General features: G+C 44.5%; 1 protein-coding gene across 5 annotated transcripts in view; it reads right to left on the reverse strand.

Moving 5' to 3' along the window:
• The window catches only part of fbxw7 (F-box and WD repeat domain containing 7), a 269,250-nt gene that overhangs the window by 49,008 nt on the left and 207,842 nt on the right, over nt 1-12,400 (reverse strand). Inside the window, exon 1 of one of the 5 annotated variants that reach the window (XM_080415341.1) lies at nt 7,895-8,341. The exons of the other annotated variants lie outside the window; for them this stretch is intronic. Coding sequence (XP_080271467.1) covers nt 7,895-7,933 — 39 coding nt within the window. The 5' untranslated portion in view covers nt 7,934-8,341. Of the gene's footprint in view, nt 1-7,894; nt 8,342-12,400 lie in introns of those variants that run through there. 5 annotated transcript variants of the gene reach the window in all.

A 12,400-nucleotide genomic window follows, 5' to 3' on the forward strand; every position in this document is an offset into this window, starting at 1 on the left:
AATGTCTTCTAAATCCCAACAGTATTCTGAAAAAACTTAAGTTTCTATATCAGTGGTGCTCAAACTTTTTCATGTCAAGGACCCCCAAAATTATATTTATTTGGCCGCCGACCCCCATCTCAAAATATGTTGTTCCAGGGACCCCCAGAAGCAAAGATTTTAGTTACAAATGTTCGCTTTAAAACAATATATTCAAAGATTTGCACACATTTTCATATTTTTTCAAAAATAGCAGATCTACAAGCTTGTAGCGCGGCACTCGGTGCCGCGCAATGAGCTTGTATATCTGCTATTTTTGAATAGCCAAAGTGTCAAATAATGCTTTTTTAGCTCAAATCAAAAAGTGACACAGATGCGTTCCCGGTCTTAATGGGTTAATGTCTCGGTTAACACCTGCTATGTGGGTTTGGAAGCCTGGACGACGTAAATGAGCTCCAGCAGAAAGTTGGAACTTCTGCTGGAACTTTAGAAGTCGACTCTCATTACACGTTTCCAAAGTTTTATTCAAATGCAAAATCGAAAGCGACCATTTTTAGTGTACTTAGATCTCACGTAAGAAAAGCTTCTGTTCTAATTGTGTGCTTCACACACACCTTCATCTGTCTGCCACTCCAGATACAGGAGGTATTTTATTTCATGCACACACGCACACACACACACACACACACACACGCACACACACACACACACACACACACACACCCTTCGTCCTTTGTAGACTCACAACAAGTCAGTCTTTAAACTCAACTACAAACCGAGGACAATCTCCCAGCTTCTGTTTTTGTGAAAACTGGTTGGGAAACGACTTGTTTTAAAATACACCTGCATTGCAGAACCAAGCCACGGTGTTTAGAGCAGTCCTTCACATTGGTGGGCGGCGACAGGATTGGTTTCCAAAGCCGTGGGCGTACAGTAGGTTTGTTAAGCAGCTGTTCTATAGCAACTGCCTCGGATTTAGAGAAGTCCTCAGGCAACTCCGAGGCGGAAGATCTACGATTGTCAGGTAACCTGAGATAACATCGTTAATCACGTAAACACTGATTTGACTGTTTATAATGTGACCCAAGACTCTGCGTCGATGCTAGTCACAAGTTCTTATTAATAATTTTCATTGGTTAAATATTGGCTATTCAAAAATAGCAGATTGCCGCGCACGAGTGCCGCGCTATGAGCTTGTAGATCTGCTATTTTTGAGAAATCATGAAAATGTGTGCAAAATCTTTGAATATATATATATTCTAACTCAAATCTTTGCTTCTGGGGGGTCCCAGGAACAAAATAGTTTTAGATGGGGGTCCGCAGCCAAATACATATACATTTTGGGGGAAAAGTTTGAGAACCAAACCTGGAGTCCTTATTTTGGGCATGTCATTATAGGCGAAAATGTAAAAAAAAAGAAAAGATAATTGTAATTCAAAAACAGCACAAATAGCATATCTACAACTGTTGTGAACTTGTTATTTTTGCTACTTTTGCACAACACTGTCATACGACGAAGTATAAAATAGGGAATTCACTTCAAAAAGAAAACATTTAATATGGAGATACAAGGTTTCTGCTCGATTGTGACGTTTTGAAAATGCCAGTCTGTTGTATGATTATGCAACCTTGATGGTTGGATGTAAGGTACCTTTCAGTACCATCCGAGTACAGCGTCAATGTGTCTAGGTCAGACAGACATCCCTGTCTGTCTCTCAACACATCATTTGATCTCTTGCTGTAACAAGCATTCATTTCAGAGCAAACATTGATCAAATTCTATATTGAATTATGAAGTCATTTAGAAAGGAAATCGTTTAATGGCCTTCCTGATTAGAAGCGGTACTGTAAGTTCAAAGTCAAGAGCCTGCCCGTCTCAAGGGAAAAATGCTGCATGGGTAGAAATGTGCCGATGAGCCAACAATGCAAAACAAACGACACCCTAACAGTATAGAGAGGCAATGCATTGTTTAGAACTTATTAGTTCAAACTTTTATGATGCCGTTTCCCCATTAGAGGTCTATTCCTGCAGAACAGCCTGTTAAAAAGTTTTTTGTTTTTTTTTGTGGAGAGGTTACTTAGGGACCAGCTTACTGAAATCCACGCTGGTGTGCAGTTAATTATGCGCTTTGTCAAAATCGTCCTGCAGCCGTTTCTGCTACCATCGCAAGCCACTCCCCACCTGCAGTGTGGCATAAGACAACACTCAGGGGGTGATTTATAGTTTGTTGTTCCCTGGTGTTGTGCAGTGGTTGAAAAAGTACTTTTTACTTCAGTAAAAGTCTCAATACTGCAATGTAGAAGTACTCCGTTGCAAGTAAAAGCCCGGAATTAAAAATTCACTTCAGAAAAAGTACAAACGCATTGGCATCAAAATGTACTTAAAGTACTAAAATGTTTGAAAATAGCAGATCTACAAGCTCAAAACGCGTCGCATCGCGACGCGTTGTGAGCTTGTAGATCAAATAGCCTATGTATAAAATAGGAATAAAGTGGTAAATGTATGTTTTATAATATCATAATTTATATCTGAAAAGTAACTAGTAACTAAAGTTTTCAAATAATTGTAGTGGAGTAAAAGTACAATATTTGCCTCTGAGATGTAGTGGAGTAGAAGTAAAAGTATTGTTGTTAATTACATTAAGTATGTTATTTAATTACAGTACTTGAGTAAATGTAGCAATGTGTAGTAAAATGTAGTAATGTTAACTTTCCACCACTGGTGTTGTGTAGCGGAATTAGCAGATCTACAAGCTCAAAACGTGTCGTGCTGTGAGCTTGTAGATCTGCTATCTTCTGCAAGTATACATAAGGCAACGCTGCAACATGCTGAGGGATCTTGGGAAGTCCCACTATTGCACTGTTCACTGGCACCGAGCTCAAATCACTCTTGTAAAAAAAAAAGAAAAACATGTCTGGAAGCCACAATGTGCTTTGGAAGGATTTGTGTATAGTTCCTGAGTCGTGTGCTCTCTGGAAGGGAAGGAGTAGTACTGGGTGAAAACGTTTTGAAGCTTCCCTTCTTGTCTGCTCATTGTTTTGGGTAGATGAACATGTCTCCTCCACATGAAGGCTGCTTTTTTTTCCTTAGCTGTTGTGTTTGTACTACAGAACACCCCTCGTCTCCATTCATGTTTTTTTTTTCTCCGTTTGACAACACAGCGTGTTCCCCGAATAGCATGGTAGTAAACACTCACAAAAAGGCCAGAGGGGCCGAAAAACGTTTGTTCGTTTAACTGCTGGCATGCATTAAAGTAAGCATTTAAACTTATTTTGTGGGTGTTCCTTTTTTTTGTGTGTATTCTGCATGTTCTGAAATAGTAGACAGTGTGGTTGAGGAGATAGGAAACCCAAGGACGAGTTGAGAATGTGAAACATTTTGTTTGGGGGTTTTTTTTGACGACGGAGCCGCCGAAATGATAACCACAGTGATGGGGCCAGCTGCACCCATAGGTTCTGTGAGAAGAACAATAAAAAAACACCCTCGCTGGAAATTCCACTCGGATAGAAGGGAAGGACAAGAAGAAAAAAGAAAAAAAAAATCAATTCAACCCCATCAACTGACTGTCTGACTGAATAGCAAGGCCTGACATGACAGATAGACGTGTGTGTGTGTATGTGTGTGTGTGTGTGTGCGCGCGCGCATAAAGAGCACACAACCCTTTCAAGGGTGATCTATATTGAGTTGTGCGCCAGTGTCGCGCACCAAAAAACTGCCGATCTACAAGCTCACACCGCATCGCGCTGCACCACCTCGCGAGCTTGTCGATCGGCTATTTACGCTGCGCGGCACGTCGCGGAAACCAGGCATAAGTCAGCCGTGACACTCCCCCCTATCAGAGACTTATGGTGGTGGAATTATTTCCCCAGGTCACTGGAGTGTGACTAAAGGGACTGGGCGAGCGACCTCGGGGGAAATAAATGAAGCGGTGGCTGCCATGAAAAGAGCCGCGTTCGGTACTGATTAAGAACCACATGTGTGTGTGTGTGTGGGGGGGAGAGGGGCTCAGAGCAGGCTGCGCACGGTGTCAGATCAAGGCAGCAGTCGGAGCCTAAGAGCAGTGGTGGAAAAAAGTACTCGAAATGTTTTACTTAAGTAAAAGTATCATACTGCAATGTAGAAGTGCTCTGTTACAAGTGTAAGTCCGGAATTCAAAATGTACTTGAGTAAAAGTACAAAAGTATTGGCATCAATATATACTTAAAGTACAAAAAGTAAAATAACTCATTATGCAGAACGTCCCATTTCAAGTTTTCAAATGTATAAAACTCTTTTGAAAATAGCAGATCTACAAGCTCACAATGTGTCGCGATGCGACACATTGTGAGCTTGTAGATCGGCTATTTTCAAATGTCCAAGATGTATATAGGGCTTAAGTGGTTAACGTATGTTTTGAAATAAATAATCAAAATCTTCAAAGTAATTAGTGACAAAAGTTTTCAAATAATTGTAGTGGAGTAAAAGTACAACATTTGTCTCTGAGATGTAGTGGAGTAAAAAGTATTGGAAATTGGAAATACTCAAGTAAAGTACTAATCCCTAAAAAAATGTATTCAAGTACAGTACTTAAGTAAATGTACTTAGTTACTTTCCACCACTGCCTAGAGACGTGCACGTCGGCCCGTGAGGGGGGAACGGTACGCGAACAAGTCGTCTTTCTCAGAAACGAGACGCTCGTGGGATCCGCGCGGTACAAAGGTTTTTTTTTTCCCTTCTCTCCACCAGAATAGAATCTATATTCCATCAAGTCTTAAATGTAAAAAATATGCAGCTGTGGAGAGTTCCATTGATTACGGGAGCGGACGCAGGCTTATAGGATTCCCCCTGCTTTTTTGCCGAGGTCCCATTCAACCCACCTAACTCCCTTGTTCTCCAAGGAGTGATCTCACTGCGTTGGCAGTTCAATAGGCAAGGAGTGCTTGGGATGTGTGCGCGAACGTACCGTGTGTGTGTGTGTGTGTGTGCGCGAGCACGCTCAAGCTTGTGTTTGAAAGAAAAGAGAAGAAACTGAACGAAGGGGGAGAGAATGGGGTGTTGGTTGTAAGTGTGCGGTGTGTGAATGTGTGCGTGCATGTGCGTGTGTGTGTGTGTGTGTGTGTGTGTAAGAGGGGGGGCGGAGTGGAAACCTCCAGCTCTAAGTGAAGGCGTTGAGAAGCGGAGTGCGTGGACAGCCTCCTGTGTTTAAAAGCCTGGGAAAAGGTAACCAGAGACGAGCAGAGAGAATGTTATGTTTGGAAAGCGCTTCTAATCAGACTTTCTTGGTGTGGCGTCTACTACTAGCTCCTCCGGCTTCCGTCTCCCCATGGCCAAGACACGGCCGAGAGGACAGAAGAGCACAGATGGTTACAGAGAGAGAGAGAGAGAGAGAGTAAAGAACATGAAAGAAATTAATAAACCATGCAATCTGGGAATTCTAGCTGCTCTGCCGGTTGCATGGCACATACTGTACAACACACAGATCTACTGTGTTCAACGTCCAAGCGTTTGAATGGACCGTGCGTCATCATCCCAGCTCCCCTGTGTCTCTTCACTGTATTATCTAATAAAGCACAAGTGCCGAATAATTCAGTTTAAAAAATAAAAGACCGCAATCACTCCCTGATGTAATAACACCTCAATTCATTGAAATGTCATCCACGTCCCTTAAAAAAAGCGAGCCATCTGAATGTTTCTCACTGAGTGAGAAGTGGGCCAGAGTGGCTGGAGAGACAGATATATCCGGATCATGTGCGGAAAGGAAGGAAGCACCAATAGGGGAGACACACCTTTCAGAAATTAAATCTGTTAACAGGATTATAATTTGCCTCTGGGAGAAACAAACCACTGGTGCTTTTTTTTCCCTCAGTCTTTGCCCCATGAGACAGATAGCAGCAGAGAGATTGCCGGTGAACACTAGCTGTAGGGGGGTGACTTCAAACTAAAAGGGAGATGTGCTTGCTACAGTATGAGCACTATTTAACAGAGCAATGTAAATGAGGCACAACTCGAATAAATTATTCAAAGATCACGGGTGGAATATAATAACGGTGACTTGTGGGGTTCAAGTTGTGATGCATGCTACGCACGCCGGTTAAGACAAAAGCACACCAAGCGTTCAACACCTCCTTCCTAACATGTTGGCAAATGAACACCCAGATTAGTCAATTTGTTTGCATAATACGCTGCGTGTAATCGGCAGCAGCTGCAGACTCTCGTTCACATTTTTCTTCTTTTTTTTTTCTTGTTTGTAGATGCTGAAATGGTAGCACTGTGAGCACGGGGAGGGGCACGTTCACATTCACAGCATTAAGCACTTGGGGATGCACTAAATATTGCTGTAAATGGATGATTAGCCCCTTCAATGCAACTCGATGCAGACGGAAGCCTGCTTCATCATTCCAGGGTCATCAACCGAATTTCTGTCAATGTCAAGAACACTCTGAAGCATCGCTGCTGTTAAAGACAGTGATTTAACCACTTAAGCACTATTCAAATCATTTCAAAAATTGCCAATCTACAGGCTCACAACACGGTGTACAGCTTTGTGAGCTTGTAGATCTGCTATTTTTGTCATTTTTTCGATCATTTCAACCTATACCGACATGCCCATAATAGGGACACTCGGGTGAAAGTCTTCTGCCTTCTCAATCTCGGCATAAAAAAGGATGTTCCTTTCCCCCCCCCCCAAAGAATGTTCAGCCGTCTTTTAAAACCTACAACGTAGTTCCCCCTATACTTCTTGCAGGGAGGAGAGCTGGCGTTGGTTCGTGGCTGGCATCCAGCACACCCAACATATCCTTGAGGATATTCTACCCTCGCGCGGTCTGACACAGTGACCCATTATCTGTGCTTTTTAACGCCTCGGGGCAAGTGCACCATGTCAGGGAACAGGGGGTCTCTCCTCCCCCTAGAGACTCAGAAAGGAACAGGGCAAGCCGACTATACCAACAATCTCCTATACACGGATCTCATCTCACAGCACAGCAGCAGCAGGCACTAGGCCAGTAGAAGATAGATAAACCCAACCATACCGCATAATGCACGGAGCACCACAGAGAAGGGGCTGCAGGACTAATACAAGGATTGCAGCAGTGAGGGGTGGTCTGTGCCATCGCTATTTGTACCGTTATACCAAAAAATCCCCCAGAGTACTCCCCACCGACTGAATGTAGAGAACGTCTCCTTTCTGGGGGTGGGGGTGGTGGGGGGGGGGAGATCGTGATGTACATTACCCTACATTAATGTGATGTCTTTCCTATACAGTGCTGTGGTCCCTGTGTGAGATGGGAGGACCACACCACAGTGCGCTGCTCCAGTCAGTCTGCGTTTCGTTGGGACGCAGGTGCATGCACACACACAGCAGCACAGCCCCCATTGATTGACACAGACAGACAGATGATCGGGGGATTCAATCAATCAATTAACGCGATTCTTTTAACGCCAGCGCGTTAATAAATATACTCATCGATTTCGAAACGGTATCGTTTACAATACAAATCCACCCCCCCCCCCCCCCAACTCCACGACGCTGATCTGATCACAGCGGGCGTTTATATTGGAAAGTAACGCAATGCAAAGCGACCACCACCACAACATTAGGATCGACTTCCCCCCCGGTGAACGATGACAGGCAGCAACATGCCCAAATAATCACATATATAGCGATCGTATAATTCATAAACACCACGATCACCAGAGAACACTTCAACCTAAAGCATTTTAAACGTGCGAAACTGAAGTGTTTTCTAGTGACTGTTGGGCTAAAACATCCTCTGCAGTGCTCATGATGATGATCGGAGAGAGAGAGAGAGAGAGAGAGAGAGAGACGCGTCAAAACGTAACGGTGGAGCCAGGCTAGAGAGAGAGCACAATTTCACATGCATGCGCTTGCTCGCTTGAGCACGAAAGACACCCCCAGACCGAGCTTTTACTCACTTTATAGAATATCATCTTTAAAGTGCCGTAGAACCCCATGGTTGTGGTCTGTCGTTGGGGTTGGTTGGTTTATTTATTCCTCCTCGGGATCTCTTCTCTTCTCAGTGGAAAAAAAAACGATCAGGTCCAAAATAATGCGTGTGGGTGGTGCGTGCGTGCTGCTGGTATATCAGCTCTCTGACCGTGAGAAGAAGAAGAAGAAGGCAGTGGAGAGAGGAGAGTCTCTCTCAGGTAAATCCAACACTATCTGTGATGTGAAACATGCTCCTGTGTGTGCACGTCACCACCGCCGGACCGCCATGTGTGTGTGCGTACAGTGCGCGCGCGCGTGTGCGAGAGAGAGAAAGTGTGTGTGTGTGTTTATAGTAGTGTGTATAGTCCGATCCTCCCCCGGTACAAAAAAAAGGAAAGCTCCGCCGTGTCACTCTGAATGAAGCTCAGTAACAATGCGGAGCAAGAGATCCTGCGAGCTTGTGGCTCCGACGAGAAATAACGAGCAGAGAGAGAGAATAGAGAGATGAGATATGTGGGAGAGAGAGAGAGAGAGAGAGAGAGAGAGAGAGAGAGAGAGAGAGAGAGAGAGAGAGGCAGGGGGAGGAAAAGGCAGCAGGAGAAAGGGGAGGAGTAGAGAGAGAGAGAGAGAGAGAGAGAGAGAGAGAGAGAGAGAGAGAGAGAGAGAGAGAGAGAGAGAGAAACAGGCACGAACCCTGGTCCTCCTCTTCCGAGGATGCAACGACGACACGACAGACTCTCCTGGCACACAGGGTAATTGTTTTGCCTCTAAATGTATTGCCTCAAGGACCACTAGCACTTAAAATAACCAATTTAGATAAATACCATGAATTGGAACGTTAAGTTAAAAATGTCACATGTATGTATGTACATAATGTTACGTTTAAAATAGTAGCCTGCCCTACAGCCACCGGAGTACAGGAGCTCCAATTGATGTGTTCATTGTGATTAGTATTAATTGCCGTTATTATACTTTTTTTTTACTTACAAACTTAATGAACTCGATAAGTTTAAATGTGTCTAAGACACATAAAAAAAAAATCAAATGACAAAATTCAAGTACAATTAGCCTTATAGCTGAATTAAAGGCAAAAGAGTACCACACGCGCTTTACTCGAGGATCGTATTACATCCTCCTACCCGGTGGGGAGGAGGAGGAGGATGGTGCAGTCCAACATTCAACAGTATGCGCAGCGCATCAATTATAGGAGCAGAGGGACACACAGGGGAACATGCGTAGTAGACGAGCGACAGAGGGAGAGATACAGGGGTTGAATGGGTGGCAACTCTTTTTTTCCCCTTCATTTTGCACAGCTGTGTATCGCTGACAAACGTTCACCCACTTGTTGAGGCCCCCCCAAGCGCCCACCCTCCTACAGCCAAGGGGGGCTGCAGACAGTCCATGGGGAACAACACCTACTGTATCACTCTTCCACAGGTGATATTTTCCACAGCTCGTCAAGTTGTATAATGGAAGGAGCTCACCCGACTGTCTAGTTTTCAAATAATTCAAATAAATACAGGGATTCACAACGTTTTTCATTTCAAGAACCACCAGTTTGATATGAATTAGACCACAGACCACCATTTGATACAGCTTAGATGATTTTTTTTGGGGTGGGATCCCAATCTACACTGTAAAATACTCAGTGCTTATTTAACTCTGAGAATGTATAAATGGAACCAAATGCCATTTGGTTCCATTTATACACTCTCAGAGTTACAGACCTGTTAGGGTTCATTTGGACCCCTGGTGGTCCCCACGTTGAGACACAGTGCTCTAGTACGATGTCAACAGCCTTAAACCAGGGTGGACGTTCAGTTCCAGACTGGTGTTTGTTTTTTTGGAGTTACAACATAAAGATGTTTAACATAAAGCACTTCACATCCCAGCCAACATGCTCCATGACAGAACGCAGGCTGCTATCATGCTCCATTTGGCTGCAGTGCAAAAAAACATTTATGTCCAGTGTACCTGCTTATTTACACTCAAAACGGACAGCCTGCTATTTCCATCTTAATATGTAAACAACTCTGCACGCCTTCGTTAACAAAGCTGGCACACGAGGCTGGCTCATTGCGTAGGAACGCTCAAAACAATCAGATCGAGTGTAAACATTTCTTCTACGGCTAAAAATAAGCAGGTGTGTAGACATACCGCAGTCAGGAAAAGGGCTGTTCTGTTTGTATTTCTGTCACACCTGGTGTCACACAGCACTTCAAGAGAGCATCAAGGTAGCAGGCAAACAAAACAGTACAGGCAGGTTATTATCTTATTCAAATAAGGGGGGGGGGCTTTGTTTGGCTCTCCGAAGAACAAACACAAAAGTTGTCGTGTTTCCCATTGATTCCTTTGGACAAAATCTAAAACACGAAATATCAAATGGCATATCAGGTGCCTGCTGTGCCACGCTGTTACCCAGAGCTACTTGGAAAGTGATTCTCAATTATAACTGCACTGTATACACCGTCACTCCCAAGTGGCTATAGTGCCTCTACAGAGTGCAGGAAGTCGATTCAACATTGTAAACAAAACACATCTTTTCAACCCCTTCGCACACGTCTGATTTCTAGCTCTTGTCTAGGGGGCTTATGCGCCACGATTCCGAGTCTTGCCAGCCAGTTGTCTTTTACGCAGTCATCTGAGCAACACGGGTAAGATTGTCTGGGGCCTATACTCGTTCACTGCAGCTTGCCTCCATTGTTGCTGATCTAGGAATTGAAGGGGTTTATTCTGCCGATATTTCAGCTCATTTTACGTTTTCCAAAATGTCAAATGCAGGGAGCACAGTTGATTAGCATCCAGGTACACTGCATAAATCCCACTAATAGCTCTGTACTGTATAATGCATGAAGTGTGCTGGAAATATGAAGCCGTATGGTCTTGGGATACCAATTAGGACACTGCCATTTGCTTCATTACTCCTTCTAAACCCCCCTCCACTATTAACCTCACAGAACATCTGCATCATTCATCATCAACAAAACAAAAAACACACAGACACAATCCCGCTGCTCTCCTGGGAAGGGCCCTTTTCATAGGTGATGGGGCATTGAGTTCCCAGCAGCCTTTGGGGCACTCAACGCCTACACCTTTATTCAATCATCTAGAATAGATTGGGAAATTTGGGGGTGCTTTACTACACAGAGTGTGCCGACGGCAATGAGAACTCAAACTGAATTATTCTTGACCCGTCTTTTACAATTGAGTAGGAGCTGCAATTTTTTTGTAAATGTGGACTGGAGTTTGGCCCAAAGAAGCACTATTAACCACATATAAACCCTATATACTTCACCATACGACGAATAGTGATGCGACCCATTGTGAGCTTGTAGATCGGCTATTTTCGGCAATGTTTGCTGTTTGGACACCAGGGTTAATGTGGTTCAGCCATTTTTCCTTGTGGTTTTGTCTCTCCACATGTTAACATACCTAAGAAAAAATATGTTTTTATCATAATTACATGGCGAACACAGGTTTCCATGCTTTATGAGGAGACCCTGTGACCTGAACGAATGCTGCGGCTCCAACAAAACCAGCGCCTCGGGAGGGAGCGCGGCTGCACCTGCTTCTTCATGTTATTACATCTGTTTGCGGTGGGGGGGGGGTGGGGTGGGGCAGGTGTTGGCGGGGACGGGGTTAATCTGGACCTTGTGCACACACTGGTTTGTTCTCTCTTCTCCCAACGGTTGCCATGGCAACGCCCCAAAAGTGCACTAAAAAAGCTAAAGTGAGGGGTGGGATGGGATGGGGAGGGAAGAGAGAGGTGTCGCAGGCAGGATGGTTGGGGAGTTTTTTTGTTCGTGTGTGTGTTTGAGGTGTCCCACATGAGCCCCCCCGCCCCCTCCACCACCCCAACCCCGTTCCCCTTCATTGGTCCAACCTTTACACAGCACATTGGAATGCCTGGCATGTGGGGTTGGGGGGGGGGGTTGGACCGTGGCCTTTGAATAGGGCCGTGGCCTCCTTTGTCGTTCTCCTTCTGCTGCTCTGTAAAGCATTAACAGAGACCCCCCCTCTCTCCAGTACTACTGGCCACCCGCTTATCAAAACCAAGCCCCCCCCCCCCCCACCCCCCTTCTTCCCCCTCCTCTCTAGCTGGACACAAAGCGCAGCAGAAGAGGCATTTTTTGCTCATCAGTACATGGTTGCATTTGCATAATCTCAGAGTTTAATTAACATTGAGGATTTTACATTGTAGATTGGGGTCCCAGGGATATTTAAAAAAAAGTATCAAATGGGGGTCCGTGGACTAATGTCTATTAAACTGGGGGTGCTTGAAATGAAGAAAAAAATCACTTAACTAAACTATACTTGGAACCCCCAATCTACACTGTAAAATTGTTAGGTTCCATTTTCTACACTCTCGGAGTTACAGACCTGTAAGGGTCCATTTGGACCGCTGGTGGTCCCCGGACCCGAGGTTGAGAACCAGTGCTAGACAGGAAACCAAGGGCAGAGAGAGGGAGAGAGAGAGAGGAGAGACAACGTGA

Source organism: Gymnoscopelus braueri (assembly GCF_963280865.1).
Source record: "Gymnoscopelus braueri genome assembly, chromosome: 2".
In the NCBI taxonomy this organism is placed as follows: domain Eukaryota; kingdom Metazoa; phylum Chordata; class Actinopteri; order Myctophiformes; family Myctophidae; genus Gymnoscopelus; species Gymnoscopelus braueri.